Raw genomic sequence first — 22,182 nt, 5'->3', positions numbered from 1 at the left:
GGGGAGTTCCTGGGGCTCAGTCTTAGGTCTAATCAGGCCCTATGGACTTTACTGGGTGGTATCTGCTCTGGAGGGATTAGATCAACACACCCATGGGGCCTGGCAGCTGCCAGTGTCTGCTGGGAATCCGGATCTCAGAAGCCTCCCAACGATTCTACTCATAGGGCAGAGGAGCCAATTGTACATACACTCTGCTGCCCACAAACAGCGCTTTCCCAGGCTTAGTTCCTTAATGTATTCATTACCCACCTTTTCAAATTCCTGACCCTCTTCAGGGGGTCACATGAGCTGTCAGACTCAAAGGAAACGTAAATTGGGTTACCCTTTGTTTTTCTGGCTTTTCTACATCTAATGTTTTAGATATGTCTCTTGTAAAAGGAACAGAATTTGCTTTTACCTTCTGATTAATCTGACAATTGTCATCTCTTAATTCAAATATCTAGTTCATTCGTGTTATTTATAATTACTGTTACATTTGGATTTGAACTAACCATCTTATCTTGCTATTTTCCTGCCTGTTTCTTTCTTTCTTTTTTAATTAATTTTCATTGTAAACAAATGGGATACATCTTGTTTCTCTGTTTGTACATGAAATAGAGGCACACCATTTGTGTAATCATACATTTACCTAGGGTAATGGTTTTTGATTCATTCTGTTATTTTTTTCTCCCCCTCCACCCCTCCCCTGCCTGTTTGTTTCTTTATCTCTATTTGCTTACTTCATTTAGATTTATCGAATATATTTTATCCTCTTATATTCCCATTTTGGGACTTCTATACTTTATTTATATTCTATTACTTGCTCGTTATCCTATAAATTGTAATTTGCATCATATTATCAAAGTTTAATGTTAATCAACACTTTTATCTTCTAGATGAGAATTTTAGAATCCCTTATTCTATTTTCCCCCATCCTGAGTTTTCTGCTATTGTTGTCTTATGTTCTAAAAAAAAAAAAAACCTATCATTTTTAAAAGTTTATTTTCTCAAGTATTTGTTATAGTAACAGAAAGATGACTAACATATAACATCATGGTTAATTCTGAGTAAAAAGGCAGATTTAAAATACCACACATATGAATTGTTCTTCTTCCCATTACTCACCAGATAGTAAGACTTTCTCAAGCTTATGAGTATGCATTGAATTATCAAGCAAATCCATATCAAGAATGAAGACTGTCTTGACCACTAAAGTTAAAGGTGAATAAAGCTTAGGAATCTAGTTTGCTGATAAGGATACAGGCATCATTAAGCATTCCCCAAATAACTCTCATTCTTTAGTCCTCTGATTCTCGTCATCATCCTGGATGACATCAATATCCATGAGAAAAATCAATTCTTGGCTCTACACTGTCCTTTAGTTGAAATTTTACTTTCTTAGAGTCACTGTGTTCTCTCACAATACCACTTACAGCATCCTGTTACTGTAGGTACTGAGTAATTTTACCCTGAAAATTTGGCCACATATAAACCTGGTCATATATCTAAATGTTAAGCTCTAAGAGAGGTTTTGTGTCTTTCTTATGAGAACAGCATACCTTTACTTTGCCATTCTGTAAAAAGAGAGTCCATTGATGGCCATCTTGACTGCTGGAGATAAGGAACTCCTTCACAAACATGCTGGTAAGAAGAGATTTCACTCCTTGTGTGATTATTCCTGTGACTTTCATTGTCTTCTGGAAGTCCACTTGCAGCCACTCTTTTGGATTATTTACCTGAAGAAGGTGATATTGGACTAGCATCCTGTTGGTTACCGTTTGCTCCCAAAATCCACAAATTACTTTTTAGCCTTACCACACAGCACTTACCACTCTACATTTTACACTTTATCAGTCTTCCTTATTTCACTAAGAAACTTGAGAGTCAAAATTTTTTACTCATCCCTGCATCATCAGGGTCATCCACTTAAGTTGCCCAGTAAATGCTGAATATATATATATATATATATATATATATATATATATATTGACTACTATATATATATTGAATATATATATATATATATATATATATATTGACTACAGTATAAAAGTTTGGCAATGTAGTATGAAAACTATTTTGTTTCAAATAAATCCCTGGAGCAGCAGAGGCAATTCTATTCCCTCCCCTAAAAAAGCAACTCAGTGACTGAACTGGGTGGCTCTGGAAAATATGTGTGCCCAATGAAGTACATATGACTGTAAACCTTTCCTTTGATGTATTGAGAAACTTGAAAAGAAAGTTAATTGTTGATGTTTACCTGTAAAACTAGACTTTAGCTATTTTGATTTTTAAAAAAATATTTTTAGTTGTAGATGGACACAGTCCCTTTATTATTTATCTATTTATATGTGGTACTGAGGATTGAACCCTGTGCCTCACATGTGCTAGGTAAGCACTCTACCACTGAGCCACAACCCCAGCCCTATTTTCTTTTAAACATATTAGTCTAGTACTAGATACAAAGATTCTTCTTCCAGGAGATCCAATTAGGGATCATTTCTCCCCAATGAATGCTGTGTGAAATCATGTGGCACATCCACTACATGCCTGTAAGGGTGTCTTCCCATAGTCAACCTTCCTAGACACTTTTTAGGCACAACATTTGAAAGAAATACATCAGAACAAACAAGCGTTTCCACTAGTTTTCCCAACTCCTTTCCCTTGTTCTATATCAGTTAAGAGGTAGATATGTTGCCTCTTACCTGAGGTCTCCAGGCATTAGTCCTGCCCTGGAGGTGAAGCCGGGCTTGTGAAGGAGACCAAGTAGCAAACATATTGGTGAAGGAGGATGAGGCAGTAATCTGTGCATCTGATATTAGTTTATTCTCCATTCCCAATGGTATGCTGCAACCTCAAAGAAGTCAAAGGAGAATGCTATCACAAAGACAGTCTGCAGTCTAGGTTCCACTGGACTACATCCAATATCTTGGGCCACTGTCATCATGATACATTAACTTCTGTACAAATATTCTTATTGTTAGCATGTTCCTGTTTTCTGGTCAGTTCTGCTGAGCTGTTTGACATTGAGTTTCCTTATTAACAGAAGTACAGGAGGTGGTTACTTTGGGGAAAATCCCATGGTTAGGGTAACACAATCCTGGGTTTTCTCAGGACTGTGTTGGTTTTATTACTGACAGGTCTATGTCCTGACAGGGAACCACTCCTTTCATATCCTTTCAGTCTCAGGATAACAAGAACAGTCAGTCATTCTACCCAGGGCTGGGAGAGGAAAGGATATTAGATGACTTGGCACTTACTGTTTAAATCACAGCCCATTAACTCCATACGAAGAGTGCTGCGGATGCTATAATGAGTTGGGTGCAAACGGATGTACCGAGCAATAATTGGAGGGTTAAAAATATTGTGTTTTATCCCAGATGAATCCACATTGCCAAAGAAGACCTGTTAGGGGAGATTATCACAAATACATGGGAAGTGAATACAAAGTGAAAAGCAGTTAGTTCCTTCCATCGACATCTTTCTTGTAATTTTGCCTTGAAACTTTGTCAATACTATCAAATATCTAATTAAAACAAGGCTGGCTAGACAGATGTTAGGATGGTATACATGAAGGAGAAAAGCATTAGGAAGAAGAGGGGAACAAAATCTTGGTCATCTCTGGGGAAAATGAAGTAGTTTTCTACCTTGGGTTTTTGTAAAAGGCTCATAAAAGTTAAGGAAGTCATTTGTGGTTTTGGTACTCCAGCAATGGTATTACCTGGGGGCAATTAGAAGTACAGTATCAGGAGTTACATCTGTAAGTTGGTAGAACAGGAGGTCCTTAGTTCTCATTCTCCACAAAGGAACAATGATTTGGCAGTCATCTGTGGACAAAAGTACCTTGGTGGGAGTCTTGGGAACTAGGTAGGAGGTTAAGGAGCTGTCATTTAGCTCTAAACCAAGTTTGGCTGCTTTGATAAGGCACACCTACATCTTGGTGGCATGCTTGCCAAGTACAGTCTTGGCTTCAGACGCAGAAGCAGGCCAGCCCCTGTGAACTCAGCTCCAGCCCCACATGTGTGTGGTCGTGACAGAAGCCCCATTCACCCAGGGACCTAGGAGGGTCAACTTTCAGTGGCATTGGCAGTAAAAAGTGGCTAGGGTTTGGAAGTGGTTTGTCCCGAGGGTTTATGCATTGGAAGCTTGGTCCCTAGTGCTGTGATATTAAGAAGTGGTGGGGCCTTTCATAGTGGGAGCCTAGTGGAAGTCACTGGGGGCACTGCTTTTGGAAGGGATTAAGGTAGTTCTCATGAGATCTCTGTTAGTTCTCACAAGACTGAGTTGTTGCTCAAGCCTGGCCCCTGAATTATTCAGTGGTTTCCCATATTGCCAACATGATCTTCACCTCTCGTATATTAGTGCTACTACTGTGATGCAATCTGTAATTCAGGTCATCAGAGATAAGCAGAAGCCAATGCCAGGCCTCTGAACTTCCAGAACTGTGAGCTAAATAAATGATTTTATTTATAAAGTTCCCAGCTTCTGGCATTTTGTGGTAGTAACATAAAATGGACTAGTATTCAGGCCCAGCAACTATGGACTTTCAAACAGGCCTGTGACTCAGCAGCAGTCATATACCAATATAGTCGGAAGGCAGTTCTGCTTGTCCAGGGAACTGGTGGGAGCGATGTTCGTCCACATGCCCTCCAGAAAAAGGTTTGTTAACTGGACCTGAACATGGACCCAGAATTAGTCTTGTGACCCAGTTCCAGTATTGTTGCTACCACTGTCTGGAGGAAATTGTCTATATATGGATCTGGAGGGAGCCATATCCATTTGTTTCCCTAAAACAGTCCTGCTGACCAGGGGATCCTGAAGCAGCACTGTGATCCAGCTCCAGCTGGATCAGGACCTGCTCCACTATGGTCCACAGGCAGTTCTATTTATGTAGGGACCCAGCAGGAGCTACAGGTCTAGTAACAGGTCCAGTGTCTGAGATTCAGAAGAAACTGTTCACATGCACAGATATCACCACAATACTAGGTTGCATTGATCACAAAGAATCTGGCAATCATGACACCATCAAAGGAAACTACTAAAACTCCAGTAACCAATCCAAATGAAATGAAAATCCAGGAAGTGTTTAACAAAGAATTCAAGATAACTGTTTGAAGAAGTTCACTGAGATGTTGGGGGATGTGGCTTAGTGGGAAAGCAATTGCTTGCCTTGCTTGCATGATCATAGTGCTGGGATCAATCCAAAGTAACAGCAGGAAAAGAATTAATTTAATGAACTACAAGAGAATATAGAACACAGACAATTAAGAAAATCAGGAATAGAATATCAAACAAAATGAGAAATTCAAAAACCATTAAAAAGAACCAAACAAATTATGATTGTACTGAAAAATTCAAAAGAGGCTTTTGAGAACACAATCTTGCAGAACACAGAATAAATACACTAGACTATAGATAACTTGAAATCATCTATTTAAAGGAACAAAAAAGAAACCTTTGTATACTGTTGGTGGGACTGGAAAGCAGTATTGCCATTTCTCAAAAACAAACAAACACAGAACTACCATATGATCCCCAGCAATCCTACTTCTGAGTATATATCCAAAGGAAATGAAATTAGTATGTCTACACTTTCATGGTCACTGAACAAACATATATTATAGCTAAAATACAGTGGATGTGGATTGATGAGATGCATGTTAATATTCAATATGTGGGGTTCAGGACCTTGACATGCCTAGTGTCTGAAGAAAGGTATATGCCATGTTAAAGACAAATGGAACACAGTTTGAGAAATATGCTAGTAATACTAATTTAGAAAGCCAAGATTAAAGAATGACATATAGCATAAGAAAGTTAAAAATGATATCTCTCATAGAACATCTGAGATTCTGTATCTGCTTAAATATTATAAAATATGAATAAAACCAGGACTGTACCTTGGAATTAGTGTTAGGGAAAATTTTAAAAATTGTTCTGCCATGTAACAATTTTTTTTGTGGTGCTGGGGATTGAACCCAGGGCCTTGTGCTTGCAAGGTAAGCACTCCACCAATTGAGCTATATCCCCAGCCCAGAGTTTTTGATCCTATGAAACAGAAAATACTAGTAAATATATGGCATTGTTCCTAAAGAAGTTATATCAGAAATCACAGATTTCCTTGTCATAAGACATCTGCATTTTTGGTTTAAGATGGGATGAATCACATATGTACATTATAGGACTTTAAAGATTCACCAAGGGTTTTCTTTTTTTCCACTGTTTTCCTTTATATACAGGGGGAAATTTGACTTTTTTAAATGGCCTTTAGATTTGGTCCTGGCAGAAGATACCTATTTCCTCTGTCTGGCCACCCCATACATAAGCAAGCACTGGCAGCTCTTGGTGATCTGAATTTTATTTCTTACTGTGACTAAAATAACGAATACAGAGTCTGGCCCAGAAAGGAGTAACTGGCTATTCCAGCAAAAGCAAACTAATGCACCATATATATTGACTTTCTCTTCATTTGTTACTCAATTTTTGTGCCTTGATTAGAAACCTGCTTGGGAAGACAATGTATTAAACCCACAAACAGTTAATCACTACACAAATCCTAGACTCCATATATTATGAGCCAAGCACTGTGCTGAAGGATTGACTAGTGAATTGTACTAAAGGTTTAAAGAAGGATTAACGCAAGTCCTTCCCAAAGTCTTCTAAAAGACAGAAAATGAGAGAAAACTTCCTAACTCATAACTGTGAGGCCAGCATTATCTGGATAGCAAACTTGAAACAAATACATTACAAGGAAAAAATTACACAGCAGTATTTCTAGTGGAAAATAGATGTAAAAATCCTCACAAAATAAGAACAAACCAAATCCAGGAACATATTACTAAGATGAGTTTCTCTGCTTAAGTAGAAATTTCCCTAGTAATGCATGGTGATTAAATATAAGACATTAATCTATCAGTCAACTACACATTAGTAAAATCTAGGTGGAAACACCCATAAACTCATCTCTGTTGGGGCAGAAAAATAATTTCATAAAATTGAACACAGTTTCATGATAAAAACGCCCATCAAACTAGAAGAAGGAACATTTGTCAATGTGATAAAAGGCAAAACTAACATCATACTCAATGGTATAAAAATGAAAAGTGTTCCTCTAACATGAATAATAAAATAACAATGTCTGCTTAACTGCTTCTATTCAAAATTGTACTAGAAATTCTAACAAGAGCAGGTAGGCAGGAAAAAGAAATAAAAGACATCCATATTGGAAAGGAGAAAGTAAAACTATCTTGGTATCATATTATATGAGCTTATGTATAGAAAACCTTTAAAAATCCATAAAAACACTATTAGAGTTAATAAATTAATTCAGTAAAAATACAAGATCAAAATGCAGAAGTCAGTTGCATTTCTACACACTAGAAATCTGGGATGAAAGAATTCTACTTAAAATAGCATGAAAAATAAGAAAATACTCAGGACTAAATTTAACCAAAGAGGTGTGTGACTTATAAACTGAAAATGCCAAAATATTGCTAAAGATATTAAAGATGACTGAAAAATAATGAGGAAGTTGGACAAACATGGATGAAATAGAATACAGGATAAAGAGATACACACCAATAAATGCATTCATGAGTATGTGGTCCCAATATTAAAAAAAATATATCCAAATGGAAACTTGTAAGGGAATGCTCATTGTAGCAGTAGGTGATGAAGGGGATCAAAAGGTACAATTTAGGATTGTATACCCTAGAATATTGATTATTTTCAGTTAAAGGAACTTGAAAAACAGAAGATGAAAAAAGGGCATTATGATTCTTTTTTTTTTTTTTTAACTGAAAGGAGATGATACTATCATGTGTCCTTTCTGTATCAGGAGGAAAGAGGACATTTGCATAACCAGAGATGGGGAGTGGAGACCAAGTAGAACCTGTACAAACATTGTTAAAATAACCATTACCTTCTCAGTGACTTTTCCAAAACTTAACATCTTAGCCCAAGCTCTTTGTATTATCACGGATTCACTACTTACTAGTTTGTCCAACGTAGCATATGTACATTTGGCTGTAACTGCCTTTTGGGTATTCATTTTTCTTGCGAGCAATCCCATGTAAATACAAAAAGCGTGGTATTAGCATCATAACAGACATCCGCGTTCATGTCATAGAACTTAAGAGTCAGAAACAAACCCGCATATCCAGGTACAGCTGACTTTCAGTAAGGATGACAGGCACATGTGGTGTGGAAAAGAATAATCCCTTCCACAAATGGTTGTGGGACGACTGCAAAAAATGAGCATGGACCCCTGTGTCATTCCATATAAAAAAATAACTCAAAATGGATGGATCACAGATTTAAATGTAAGGACATTTAGACTTTTAGACTTTTTTAAACTCTTAGAAGAAAAAACATAGATGTAAATCTCTGTGAACCTTGGACTAGGCAATATGACCACAAAAGCAGAGCCACAAAAGCAGTTTCTTTTGACAGATGGGACTTCATCCAAATGAAAATCTTTCAGACACCAAAGGATTCTTAGGTGGAGAGTGAAAGGACAACCTGCAGAATGGGGGAAGTATTTACAAATCACATAACACATACATCTGATAAGGCTCAGTTTTCCATAATATACAAAGAACTCAATAGCAAAATGGCATTCGACCCCATTTCCCAAGACGGGCAAAGAGCTCGAATGCACATTTCCACAAAGCAGGTGCACAAAGGGCCAAGAAGCTCAGGGAAATACGTGCAACATCATTAGCCATTTGGGAAATGCAAATCACAAGGACCATGAAGTAGCACTGCACACCCACTAGGATGGCCATTATAAAGAAAACCAAGCAAACAGAAAACAGCAAGCTAAGTTGAGGACGTTCAGAAATGAGGACCCTGAGGCAGTGCTGTTGGGAATGCAAAGGGGCACAGCTGCTGTGGAAATCAGTCTGGCAGTTAGTCAATGAGTTAAGCACTGAACTACCATCCGGCCCAGGAGCTGGACTCCTAGATAGAGACACCAAAGAGTTCCCAACAGGTGTTCAAACAAAAACCCAGACGGGAATGCTCACCGAGGGACACCCAGCTGTCCATCAACTGATGAGTGGCGACACAGAATGTGGGGTATGCGTAGAACGGAGTATTATTCAGGTGTGAAAAGGTGCCACGTGCTGATTCGCGCTGCAACGTGGATGAACCCTAACGCTCAGCCACACCAAAGGCCGCACGTTTAACTCTGCTTGCACGTATAGGTACCGTCCAGCACAGGCAACGCTCCGTGGCAAGAACGCAGATTGGTGGCTGCCGGGGCCCCCAGGAGTGAGCGAGCAAGCGAGCGAGCGTGTGAGTGTGTGTAGCGGGGTGGAGAGTGAGTGCTTAAGGGGTTCTGGGTGTTTGGGGGGTGGCAGGGGGCGGGCGGTGGACGTGTCTCGGAAGCAGATGGTCCTGGCGGTGGCACAGCACTGTGACCCTAAGTACTCGACGCCTCTGAGTCGCCCCTGCCCTCCCGCAGTCCTCTTTCTCCCTAGGCTGCTCCCCACCAGCAGAAAGCGAGAGTCCCTGTGCCAAGACGGGAGGGCCCGGGCCAGTGAGGAGGCCAGGAGGCCGGCTGGCCGCCCCGTCTAAGTCTACGTCACGCGCAGGCCCGGGCCCAGGCCTCGGCCTGGGCCGGCACGTGGCGGGCCAGCCGCGGAGCGCTGACATCACCAGAGCGCGTGGTGCGTCGCTGCCGACCAATGAGCGGACGGCAGGGGGTCGCTAGGATACAGGGCCCCGGAGCCCTGGACCCAACGACTACCCGCCGCAGGCAGCCACCGTTGGCGTCCAGACCGGCAGCACAGTCCAGCCCAGCCCGGCCCAGCCCAGCCGAGCAGAGGGCGCCCGGTCCAGCCGAGCCGAGCCGAGCCGAGCGGAGCAGAGCAGAGCTGAGCAGAGCTGAGCGGAGGGAGCCCAGGCCCGCCGAGCCGGCCGAGCCAGCGCCCATCATGCCGAGGCAGCGGAGCCGTCGAAGAGGACGAGGGTCCGGGTCATCGCGGCCCCGGAGGCGCGCCTGCTCCCACACCGCCCGAGCCGAGCTGACCTTCTCCGTGAGCCTGGTGGAGCGCCGTCTGCGGGAGGGCCGCTATGCCCAGCGCCTGAGTCGGTCTGCCTCCGTGTTCCTGGCCGCCGCCCTCCAGTGCCTGACGGCCACGGTGCTGGAGCTGGCCAGCAACGAGGCCCAGCACAGCGCCAGGAGGCGCATCACCCCGGAGCTCCTGGACATGGCCGTCCACAACAACGCGCTGCTCAGTGGACTCTTCGGTACTACGACCATCTCCCAGGTCGCCCCGGCCCGGCGCTAGGCGCTGCTGGCCTAGCACCGGCCCACCCGTCCCCCCGTGCCCCCTCGCTGGCCTCCTCTCCTCGCTGGCCCCAGGGCCGCTTGCTCTCAGCAGGCCTCGCCCGGCCTGGCTTGTGCCTTCAGCCGGTCCTTGCATTAAAGCGTTTCAAGAAACCCACCACCTGCTTCAGTCACTTTCTGTCGGGGGGCGGGGGTGGGCCTCCAGGCCTCTGGGCTTGGGGGGACGGCCAGGCCGGGAGCTGGGAGGGCTGGGGGGCGGGCTTGGGGCCTGGGGTGGGGACCTCGGAAGGTGGGAGCAGGCGGAGGAAGGGGGAGGAGGAGGAGGAGGGGGAGGAGGGGGAGCAGGGGGAGGAGGAGGATGAGGGCGAGGAAGGGGGAGGAGGAGAATCAGGGGGAGGAGGGGGAGCAGGGGGTGGGGAGGGAGCAGGGGGAGCAGGGGGAGCAGGGGGAGGAAGGGGGAGGAGGAGGATCAGGGGGAGAAGGGGGACCGGGGGAGCAGGGGGAAGAAGGGGGAGGAGGAGGATCAGGAGAATCAGGGGAATCAGGGTGAGAAGGGGGAGCAGGGGGAAGAAGGGGGAGGAGGGGGACCAGGGGGACCAGGGGGAAGAAGGGGGAGGAGGAGGATCAGGGGGAGCAGGAGGAGGAAGGGGGAGCAGGGGGAGCAACGGGAGCAGGGGGAGGCGGCGGCGGAGGCAGCGGCTCCCCTGGGGCGGGGCCAGTGCAGGGGGTGACCCTGGGCGGCGAGGGCTGGCCAGCGTGGGCCTCGGGGTACAGAAGACGCCTCCCCCGTGGCCCTGAGCGACTCAGGGCCTGCATCTATCTATCTATCCATCTGCCTGCCGCCCGCCCAAGTCCGCGGAACGGGGTGGCCACGACTCTGGGACCCACGTCTAAAGGCGGCCAGTCGGGGTGGGGATGGACGGGCGGCCAGAGTGGCGGCGGGCCTGGGCGCCCACCGGCCAAGGGGCTTCGACGCCAAGATGGAGGCGTGAGGGGGAACATGCGGAAGAACCCGAGCAGGGAACTAGGGTCAAGCAGGGTCAGGGATCTAGCTTTGGTCACGTTCAGATGGAGCTGCTGCTAGGCGCCCTTAGCAACCGAGCTCCACGAGCTGCAACCTAGCAACAGCCGGCGCCTGCGCAGGGGCCCCGCCTCCGCGCAGGGCCCTCGTCCGCCCCACCTCCCCGGCCCCCGTGATCCCTCGTTGGTGTGCGTAGGTCGCGGGCCGCCGGCCGGGCCCCGCCCCGCAGCCCCGATTTGCATACGCAGCCGGCCAGGACCCGGGATTCGCCCAGGGCGCCGACGGGAGGCCAGGCCCCGCCCCTCCGCCCTCGATTTGCATAAGCAGCTCCCCGGCCGGCCAGGCCACGCCTGCCCAGGACCCTGGAGTGGCCCAGGAACCCGGCTCCGGGCCAAGCCCCGCCTCCTGACCGCGCTGCGCAAAGGCAGCTGCCTCCACGCCTCTCGGTTCGCGTAGGTTGCTAGGCCAGCCCCGGACCCGCCCGCCTCCCTGCCTGGCATCCGCGCCTCCCAGCCAGGCCCTGCCTCTCACCTTGGCACATCACCAGGGCGACGGGGGACTGCGGGGGCGCCGGAGCCCGGCGCGCGCTTCGGGTCGCCCTAGGCCGCTGCAGCCTGACGCAGGGCACGTCGCGGCCGGGACCTTTGCCCACGTAGGCGCGGCCGGAAGTTCCCGGGGCCGGCAACATGGCTGCCTCCGCGTCCGGCCTCGGTGGCGGCGGCGGCGGCGGCGGCGGCGTGCTCTCGGGCCCCGAGGCCGGGGACTTCCTGGCGCGGTACCGGCTGGTGTCGAACAAGCTGAAGAAGCGTTTCCTGCGGAAGCCGAACGTGGCCGAGGCCGGCGAGCAGTTCGGCCAGTTGGGCCGCGAGCTGCGCGCCCAGGAGTGTCTGCCGTACGCAGCCTGGTGCCAGCTGGCCGTGGCGCGGTGCCAGCAGGCGCTCTTCCACGGGCCTGGGGAGGCGCTGGCCCTCACGGAGGCCGCGCGCCTCTTTCTGCGGCAGGAGTGCGACGCGCGTCAGCGCCTGGTGTGCCCCGCCGCCTACGGCGAGCCTCTGCAGGCGGCCGCCAGCGCCCTGGGCGCCGCCGTGCGCCTGCACCTGGAGCTGGGCCAGCCGGCCGCCGCCGCCGCCCTGTGCCTGGAGCTGGCCGCCGCCCTGCGGGACCTGGGCCAGCCGGCCGCCGCAGCCGGCCACTTTCAGCGCGCCGCCCAGCTGCAGCTGCCCCTGCTGCCCCTGGCCGCGCTGCAGGCGCTGGGCGACGCCGCCTCCTGCCAGCTTCTGGCGCGCGACTACAGTGGCGCCCTGGCGCTGTTCACGCGCATGCAGCGCCTGGCGCGGGAGCACGGCAGCCACCCGGTGCAGCCGCCGCTCCCGCCCCCGCCGCAGCAGACCCCGCTGGCCCCGGCACAGTCGCAGCCCCCGCCCCCGGGGCCCCAGCCCGGAGCCGGCGCGACCCCAGCGACGTCCGCCTCGCCGCTGCCCGCCAACCCGGGCTCTGGCGCGCCCTCTCCCGTCGCCCTGGGCGCCTTCTCCGAGGTGCTGGTGCGCTGCGAGGTGTCCCGTGTGCTGCTGCTGCTGCTCCTACAGCCACCTCCCGCCAAGCTGCTGCCCGAGCACGCCCAGACTCTGGAGAAGTACTCCTGGGAGGCTTTTGACAGCCACGGGCAGGAGAGCAGCGGCCAGCTTCCCGAGGAACTCTTTCTGCTGCTGCAGTCCTTGGTCATGGCTACCCATGAAAAGGACATAGAAGCTGTCAAGTCACTGCAGGTGGAGATGTGGCCTCTGTTGACTGCTGAGCAGAACCACCTCCTTCACCTCGTTCTGCAAGAAACCATCTTCCCCTCAGGACAGGGGATCTGATAAATCACATTAACCAAAGACCTTTTTGCCTGGTACACAACCTCATTCATCCACCTTTGCAAAAGGCTCTGATCCACGTTCTGCATTTCCTCTTACTGCCACAGTGGGAATTTAGTTGACTGAAGTTACCTACCAAATGTGTATTTCCACCATGGAAGAGAAGAAACAAAACAGAATATTATGGAATCACAGTAAAGGACATGGCTCTCTTCCAAAAAACTGCAACATTAAAAATGAAAATCCTTTTAATCTTCTTTCTCTTCCACCCTCATCTTTGTTTCCTAGTGAGCATTGGGGAACAGAGTTGGATTAGCACAACTCTGAATTATCTGTATGTCTTTATGTCTCATTTCTTAGTCTATTTCTATGTGTTGGTAATCCCTAATTTTCTTCCTGTGTTTCATCTCACATGTTCATGGGAATTATTTTATGCCTTACAACCTTGTTGCTATGTCCATGATAAAACTGTTTTAATACTCCTTTTTTGGGGTTGAGGTTTGCCTTATCTGTACTAGAGTAACCCAGCAGCTTGTCAGGAAGCAAAAAGCAGAACTAGACTCTTTCAGCCCCAGAATATATTCATTCTTGTCAAATATACAGTATTCCTGGTCTTCCTGTGCCTGGAGCTGGCCGCCCATGCTGGGTAATGAATGAATCTGTGGCAGAGGCCATTTGTCATTTTTACAGAGGAAAAACCTAAATAAACCCTCCATTTCACTTGATCTTAAATGACTTTAAAATCACTAATTTTGGAGGTCATATGATTGGGTAATACATTTACTCTCCTGATGGCTTTGCTGGAGATGACACTTGAGTGTGGGTTCTGAGGATAATGGTTGCCTAAGTTATTCCTCAGGGGCCTGAAGGCTGCTTTTACTGAAAACACTGACCCTTCGTTTGGGCCTGCAGATATTCCATGCATGACTGGAATGGGATGAAAATGCTTAGCATCTCTCTCCTCTCTTTGCAACTGTCTCCTTTGTTGCCTTAGTTTTTGAGTGAGATTCTTCCTCAGCACTGCATGTACACATACTGATCATTGAGAAATGCCTAAAACTAATACAGGGTTAACTTGACCTAGACTTACCTAGTTTCCCTCCCTCTCTCATTTAAAGCTAACGACATCTACCAGCTACCATAAAGGAATGGAAACAGATCTTCTGGAAGATCTCTGCTTATTCCCAGAAAAGACATGAATATTCCTGTCCTTTATAAGCCTTTCCCTCTTCATTATTATCATATCTGTAACCCTCGGCCCCCTGGATTTGAGAAGCTTATTTATGAGCAAACTCTTTATTTTCTCCATTCTTTGACCATTGAAAGAACACTTTCTTTCTCCATGGCACTCAGCTCTCACACATTGTTTTTTTTCTGTGGGAGTAGTTTCCAAATCTGGGTTCAGTGACAATATGGCCCTTACTCAGATTATTGCAATGAAAATGTGTGCAACTCTTCAGTTCCAGTGGCAATGTTATCTCCTTGGCTTGGAAGTCACAGTTCTAGTATACTTCTGACAGGTACACATAATCTACATTGCAATTTTCATTTAATGCAAGTATTTAAACTCGGAGCATGACTCTTATTGTGGAATCACATACGCAAGGCAGCTCCCTTGTTCCCTCAAAGCATGATGGCATTCCATTGTCAAACACTATGCATATGTTGAAATGGCATGCCAGACTCCATTTTTATGTACAATAAATGCATGTTAATAAAAAAATTAAAATATCGTTTCCAAGGCTTATTAACCAAAAGTTACATGCAAACCAGCTTAATTTTTCTCATTTCTAGTTATTTTTACATTTTTTTAAAACTCTGAAATATAACTCAAAAATCAAACTTTGGAAGCATGCATCCTTATTTATACTAAAGTTATATGCAATACTCATTTTTGGGAGGGATATTTAGGTACACAACTTTGTGTGTGTGCTTTCTTCATGGAGAATTATAGAAGGTTGCAATATTGAAATGGGTGGGACTTGGGTATTATGGGCATCCGTTTCTACCACAAATGTGTGAAAGTAGTGGGAAATACAAAAGAGGTCCATGTGAGATAGATTCAGCCACAACGTTACTCTCTGATGTCAGGAAGATTACTACGTAGTCCTCAAAGCTTAGTCCAACTGATTGCAAAAGTGCTAAGGGTGCATGCTCCTTTTCTCTTTGGCTTTTTTCAGACCTAGCTGTGGGCCTGTGTGACTGTCTTATTCTGACAAAAATGTTTAGGGGTTCGGAGGAAAACTGGTGAGGATTTTTGTATTGGGGCATAAGAAAAGCCTATTTAGGCCTGTTTAGGCCCTTGGCAAGGTGGAGGGAGAAGCAGAGGGTCAGGAATTAGGTATATGATCATAATTAAAAATACTGTAAACTACTGAAAATGAAACAGTGATACTTAAAGAGGATAGTGTTTTCATTTTCCCCATTATTAGATACTCCTTTTATAAGAAATATTGCTTATGAATGTCTATATTATGTGTGACTGGTATAAAGATATAAAGACATTTGATAACGACTAGGCTGGAGGAAGGTAAACAAGATTGAAATTAGTAAATAGGGCAAACTTTGTGATTGAAGGGTTCTGGTACCTGAGGATTAATGTTAACTGTCTAGATCTCTTCTACCATTAGACTAGACCAGCAGACTACAAAATTTTTCTACAAATATCCAGATATGGATATTTTAGTCTTTCCTAGCAACAAATGATCTCTGTGGCAAACTCTTGTTTCTTTGTTGATCCATAGGCTATAGTTTGCCCACCCCTGTATTAAAACCTAGAACATAAGCCAAGCATGGTGGTACACACCTATAATTCCAGTAATTTAGCCGGCTGAGACAAGGATTGAAAGTTTGAGGCCAGTCTCAGCAACTTAGAGAGACCATATCTCTGTGGGCATAGCTAAGTGGTAGAGCACCCCTGGGTTCAATCCCAGTACCACAAAAGAAAGAAAGAAAGACTTTGAACATAGCAGTTCTTCAATAACTGTTAAAAGAATAACCCTTATGAGAATAGTTCATAATTATTTTATCCTTCTCAATGTAAAATAAAGACTCAAATAAATGGACTAGATATTCAACTCCAGATTGCAGGGGTCAAACATAAATAAGATAAACCAAAAGAACATAAAATGATTTGTAAAGTTTTAAACAAATTAATTAATTATAAAGCATCTATTTCAAAACTACATTTCATTTTTAAAACCAGGAGTTGATTCTTTGAAAGACCAATAGAATAGACAAACACTTGCCAACTCTGATCAAGGGGCGAGACAGAAAAAGAGAAATATATGTGTTTTATAGAGATACAGATATATGGCATGGGAAGAGAGAGATGGCTCTTGTGTACACATCTTACAGGTAGCATAAATAAGAAGCCCAATAATCAGAGAACAAATGGGAAAAGATAGTCAAGCATCTACCCCCAAAGTAAGCACAAGGTTCAAGTAGGTATTCCTTCTAAATTTACTAAATGCAATTAGTACAGCAATTAAACTATTCTAGAGCAATAGTTTCATGGAAAAAAATGGAGCTTTCCCAATTTATTTTCAAGTCTAATGTAACCCTCATGCCAAAACATAAAAAGTAAAGCACCCCCAAAACGGTTAACTGATTTTATTCACAGATAAATTCTAAATAAAATGTTGTCAAATTGGATCCAGCTAAGTTTTAAATGATAAATACCCTATGAGTGAAGGAGGTTGTCCTAGGCATGTAGTACAATGGTGTGTTGGAGCCCATGAGAGCACAATAAATCCCAGTCTTTCCTCACTAACCTCTCTCCACTTTGCCTTTAAGTTGACTGTTAGTCACCTGCCAGCACACCACTTAATATGAATATAATTTAGCAATACAATACAGAAGAAATGTGATTATGTTCAAGATGCTAGAGAAGTATTTAATAAAATTCAGCTGCCATTACCAATAAAATAGAAATAGAAGGAAACTCTAAATATGTTTACAAATATTTTAAACTAACAGTGAAGATTATTTTAAACAGTGAAACATGGGATCAATTCACATTGAAGTCAGGAACAAGGCAGGTTCATTTAGTGTGTGGGAATGTGTGTGTGTGTGTATCACAAAAACAGGGTGACTGCTAGTTCCTCTTTACCAGGTTCTGTCAGCATAATGTCATCAATGTGGGATGTCAAGATGTTTGGAGTCCTTCAAGTCTATGTTCTGACAAAGAACTACGGGGCTGTCATTGCTCTGAGATATGAATAACCAAATTAATACTGTCATTCCTACCTCATAACTGCAAATATGTTCTGATTTTGCTTTTCAATGGGAATGAAGAAAAAATCTTTTTTCTAGATCAATAATTCTATATCAGGTGTCTGTGTCAATTTACTCTGAAACAGGTATACTATCTGGAATTGCAATTGTTTTTTTGGTATCACCACCTGTTTGAATCTGTGGTGGTCTACTGCCTTGTTCCATCTCTCATTTGGCTTTGTAATGGCCAAGCAGGAGCACTAAGGAAAAGCTGTTTTGTGAAGCAACTATCTCAGTTGTGGTCACTGAAATGCTTTTATGCAGGGGAAGAATTATTGCTTTAGAAATTGGGGGGAGATTGATTCCTCAGGCAAAGACAGTTCAGAGGGATTTGGAATTTTGAAATTCTCAGCTTCATCCATGTCTGCCTAAATTTCCCCATCCCAGGTCTTAGAGCTCCATTCCTTCCCACCAGTGCCCTTACCATAGCATAATGGACCTGGGGATGAGAGTTGAGCATTCGTCACTGCAAATCTGTAACTCTTGTCCTTAATTCCTAAGTCATATCTGCTTACAACCACAGGATATGGAGAACTACGAAGCTCTCTGTTCCTTTGTCCATAATCATTACTATTGCCCAGAGGTAGAAAATTCTTTTTTAAAGTTAAACTTATAGAATCTAAGAGTGTTTGTTCCATATCTGAAATCCCTCAGATCTTTAAAGCATTCATTAATTCTCTTGAAAGGACTAAGTACATACCATTAAGGTGCCAGTAGAGTTCCCTCGATAAGTCATCCACTTCTTTCCATCAAGACTATACATGATGATAAATTGAGAGATATAGAGGCTGGAGAACTTCTGACGGGCACCCTGGGTCTTGATGCCATGAATAATCATTGGTGTCAACAGATCCACCTATCAATTAAAAATTATTTAAACCTGTTTTAAAATGTGTGCAATATCCTCTGAAATTAATTATGGGTTTAGGGACAATCTACATTGCTACACATGTGTGCATTGTTACCTTGGATATACGGGTGAAGCAGACACAAATTTTGAAAGCTGAACATATGTGTGTAGCTGTGGGATAAATGGTGGGAACGAGTAGAAAAAGTGCTTATTGAGCCTGTGCTTCTTAATAAACCAGACTCCAAATCATGGAATCATTTCTTGTATATAAACATCAATTGTGCTGCACACATGGACCCATAGAACCTAACACCCACACCTCAGCCTCAGTCTAGTCAAAGCCAATTTCCTCCCCTCTCCCCATACCAGCCTCATTCCAACATCATGCTTCCATTTCACCTCATATATAAATTCATTCTGGTAAATTATTCCACCATATTTTGACAAATGCTTTGCTTGCCTGTCTTCCTTATTAGACTGAGATCCATAAGGCAGTGAACCTGTTTGAGCCACTTAACCTTTCTAGCATCACAATTTGTTTTTCTGTAAAGTGGAGATAATATTAATGTTTTCCTCTGAGGATTAGAGTTAATACATATAATGTGCTGATTTCAATGACTGGCACTTGCCAAACACTCAATAAATTTCTTTCTAGCCCCAGGACCTAACATGGTCATATGGTATCATGGTGACACACAGCAAATATTTTGGAATGAATGCATGAAATAATAGCAGAGTGGAAAGGAATGGTCAGCTCTTAAAGAAGAGGATCTTGACCACATAAGCATTACAAGGGATATATGTTACTGCCCTAACAAGCAAATAAAACTTAATATTGTCACAGACGCTTGCTACACATGAATTAGACTAGTCATGACTCGTGCTTAATGATGAACTCCTTCAATTGACTGTAGGCTCCATTCACGTACTCATTTGTTTAAAAAATATTATTATCACTTTCTATGTGCCAAGCACTGTCATAATGGAACTTATATTCCTCTGTAGAGGGAACAGTAATAAGTGTAGCTATTAAACTTAGTAATAAGTAATATAAGTGTAGGAGAAAATGAAAGCAAGATAACAGGACACAGAACTGTCTTTCCCATATGAGATGGTACTTCTAATTGAAGACACATAATTTTTCCTGTTGGTATTGTGGAATAAACAACTGAAAGTACCAGGAGCAAAAATCATGATTTTTGTGGAATTGATTTGTACTGTTTCTTTAGTATTGTATGAGAGTGCTTTTTTGGACCACTGACTATTGTACCTTCTAGAGTATTTTAAAAAGCCTTGCTAGCCTACCTACATTCTGTAACTTCCAAGCTTGTCTACTTCATCTTCTTTTATCTCTTCTAATTTTTAACTCATACATTGGAACAGTTTGGAAATTACAGATTTAACAGCTTAACCAATGTATCCACCCAGATATTTCAGTGTAACTGGAAGACATATCTCTCTACTAAGAAGTAAGCAAGGTGGTAATATGTTTCATAGTATAAAAGTATATTAACATCGCAGTTGCATATCTCCATGTGACTTGCCAACTACCTCCTGCTGATTGCCTGGTCTTGTTGATCTGGTGCCCTTCAAGTCAGCTCAGTGCTCCTGTGCTTGTGGGTCAGGCTGTTTGCCCTTTAGGCCTCCTCACCAGAATAGATGCCTATCCTAACTTCCCTCCTATAAAATGTAAAATCAAACATGTGATTAGCATTTGCAGCTCATGTTCTATTTCCTTTGGACAGTGCTACTCTAGAGGAAATAGAAAAGTGAGAAAATTTAAATGCCTAAGTTCTTTAAAAGCAATTGAAGTAACCTAAGCACATTATTTGAGGTATTAATTCCACCTTAGTTCACCAGATTGCACTAAATTCAAGTATGTATTTCCTACTATCCAGTGGTGTAAAACTGATGAAAAAGATGGACTCGGTTTTAGAAAGGCAGCTACAATGTCTTTGCTTATCAGGTAGGGGAATGAACTACTTGTGTTTGTGTTAAAGAATATTGGAGGACTGAAGGACACATTCATTTGGAGGCATCTAACAAGAGAATACACAGTCTTAGGAGTGATGGGAATAACTGCAATATAAAGGATTTGTATAATGCTTTGAGCTTGCAAGATGAATAAGAGGAATAACTAATGTGATCAAACATGATACATTTCCCCTCATTGGTTAAATTTTCTAACCTTGATCCATGAAAAAGGCTCCTTGGTACTCCAGGCATTGATTGATCCAGAATAATGAAGTCTGGCCAGGTTTGGGGCCCACTGTCCTTTGTCCAGGAAAGGGGAGAGGAGAGAAATTATATCCATCTAAGTTGGTCCTTAGACACATGGAAAGAACATTACTTTCTTTTGGAGAAGATAAAGGTATAAAATTTTTGAAGCCTAGCAGTATTGATCACTATGTAAGAGTTTTGCTTGTTATTGTATATTCCCTCTTGTAAACTTTAATAACTTTGTAGATTGTTAGTGCCTCTATTTAGCTGAAATTGGAATTTTATAACAAATGATGTTATTGCTTTACTATATAATGTATATTCATTGCAGAAAAATCAGAAAATGAAAATAAAATTTTAGTAAAAATAAAAGCATGATTCTTCTACCCAGAGACAAATATTACTATTTTGGTAAATAACTCTCAAGTCTCTTTTTCAAGGGGAATTTTTGCCCTCTAAAATAGGGGTTGACAAACTTTTTCTGTCAAGGGCCAAATAGTAAATAATTGAAGAGTGGCAAATGATATGGTCTCTTGCAAATACATAACTACTGCTATAGCCACAAATGATGTGTAGATGAATGGGTGTGGCTATGTTCCAATACAAGACTTTATAATGCACACTGAATTTTGAATTTTGTGATTTTCACATGTCATGAGATATTCTTCCTGTTTCAACCATTTAAAAATAGAAAAAAACTATTGTTAACTCACATAAAAAAGCAGATATTGGGCTAGATTTGGCCTGTGGACAATAGTTCATTCTAAAACATGAAAATCAAAGGGAGATGAGTACAGTAAAGGGATTAAGGTGGAAGAAGTGGAGGGAGGGGAAGTGCTGGGGAGTGGCCAAATTATACTGTTACATTGTGTGCATGTATGAATATGTAACAACAAATTTCATCATTATGTATACCTGTAATGCACCAATAAAATATGATAAAAGAGAAAAGAACAGCCTGGCATGATGTTGCACACCTGTACTTCCAGCAACTCAGGAGGCTGAGACAGGAGGATTGCAAGTTTGAGGCCAGAGTCAGCAAATTATCGAGATCCTTAGCAACTTAGTAAGACGCTGTCTCAAAATAAAAACTAAAAAGTGCTGGAGATGTGACTCAGTGATTCAGTGCCCCTGGGTTCAATTCCCAGTAACAAAAAGAAAAGAAAAGAAAGAATATTTAAGAACTCTATAGATGCTATTCAACCATTACTTCTAACACAAAAGTGAAGAGAATGGGTTCAAGGGAGCAATACTAAAAGTCAAGAGAATATTTAAGGAGGCAGTGTCATTGTCTAAGTGAGAAATGAAAGAGGTCTGAATTAAGATGGTCACAGTGGAAAATGGAGAGGATGAGATGAATCTGAGTTGCATTGATGGAGTATAATTAATGAAAGCATGGAGGTGGATTAGTTATCTAAGACTCTTCAATAGAAATTTTAAATACATACATTCATCCCAGGTTCTTGGAGGAAAAAGATTAGTATTTACCATATTGTCCTGAAGCTGTGATCTGAAAATCTCTAATATGTCCAGAAGCCATTCCCAGGGGAATCTGACACTCTGAAATCAAACAGTAATATTCATTTTAAATTTAATAATGGCATGAACTTGTATTATATTTCTCAACAAAGGCAATAATTCCAAGAAGGAGGAAAGCTATATAGAAGTAGGCTTGGGTTGGTGGTGG

At 43.6% G+C, this 22,182-nt stretch overlaps 3 protein-coding genes across 6 annotated transcripts in view; 2 read left to right on the top strand and 1 right to left on the bottom strand.

Moving 5' to 3' along the window:
- Positions 1 to 22,182, bottom strand: part of F8 (coagulation factor VIII) — a 111,495-nt gene that overhangs the window by 12,200 nt on the left and 77,113 nt on the right. For 2 of the 4 annotated variants that reach the window (XM_079124534.1, XM_079124536.1), the window contains 6 exons: positions 21,984 to 22,055; positions 20,464 to 20,549; positions 18,126 to 18,281; positions 3,240 to 3,384; positions 2,685 to 2,833; positions 1,539 to 1,715 (listed from right to left, as the gene is read on the bottom strand). In XM_079124534.1, coding sequence (XP_078980660.1) covers positions 1,539 to 1,715; positions 2,685 to 2,833; positions 3,240 to 3,384; positions 18,126 to 18,281; positions 20,464 to 20,549; positions 21,984 to 22,055 — 785 coding nt within the window. Of the gene's footprint in view, positions 1 to 1,538; positions 1,716 to 2,684; positions 2,834 to 3,239; positions 3,385 to 3,700; positions 3,807 to 13,190; positions 17,330 to 18,125; positions 18,282 to 20,463; positions 20,550 to 21,983; positions 22,056 to 22,182 lie in introns of those variants that run through there. The other 2 variants (XR_013761197.1, XM_079124535.1) reach the window with 2 other exon arrangements.
- On the top strand, positions 9,382 to 10,545 carry H2AB1 (H2A.B variant histone 1). The gene has a single exon (XM_079124558.1). It carries the CDS (start codon positions 9,669 to 9,671, stop codon positions 10,272 to 10,274), a length of 606 nt encoding a protein of 201 aa, XP_078980684.1. The 5' UTR covers positions 9,382 to 9,668; the 3' UTR covers positions 10,275 to 10,545.
- Positions 11,882 to 13,875, top strand: F8A1 (coagulation factor VIII associated 1). Its single transcript, XM_079124543.1, has one exon. The coding sequence runs from the start codon at positions 11,981 to 11,983 to the stop codon at positions 13,151 to 13,153; it is 1,173 nt and encodes a 390-aa protein (XP_078980669.1). The 5' UTR covers positions 11,882 to 11,980; the 3' UTR covers positions 13,154 to 13,875.

The sequence above is a fragment of the Sciurus vulgaris genome (assembly GCF_902686455.1).
Source record: "Sciurus vulgaris genome assembly, chromosome: X".
NCBI classification, from domain to species: Eukaryota; Metazoa; Chordata; class Mammalia; order Rodentia; family Sciuridae; genus Sciurus; species Sciurus vulgaris.
Note: the sequence above shows the minus strand (reverse complement) of the source record. Positions and strands in the feature narration are given on the sequence as shown.

Bases quoted from the DNA above. Each gene is read 5' to 3' on its own strand.
- H2AB1 (XM_079124558.1), top strand. From the start codon at position 9,669: ATGAGCGGACGGCAGGGGGTCGCTAGGATACAGGGCCCCGGAGCCCTG.
- F8A1 (XM_079124543.1), top strand. From the start codon at position 11,981: ATGGCTGCCTCCGCGTCCGGCCTCGGTGGCGGCGGCGGCGGCGGCGGC.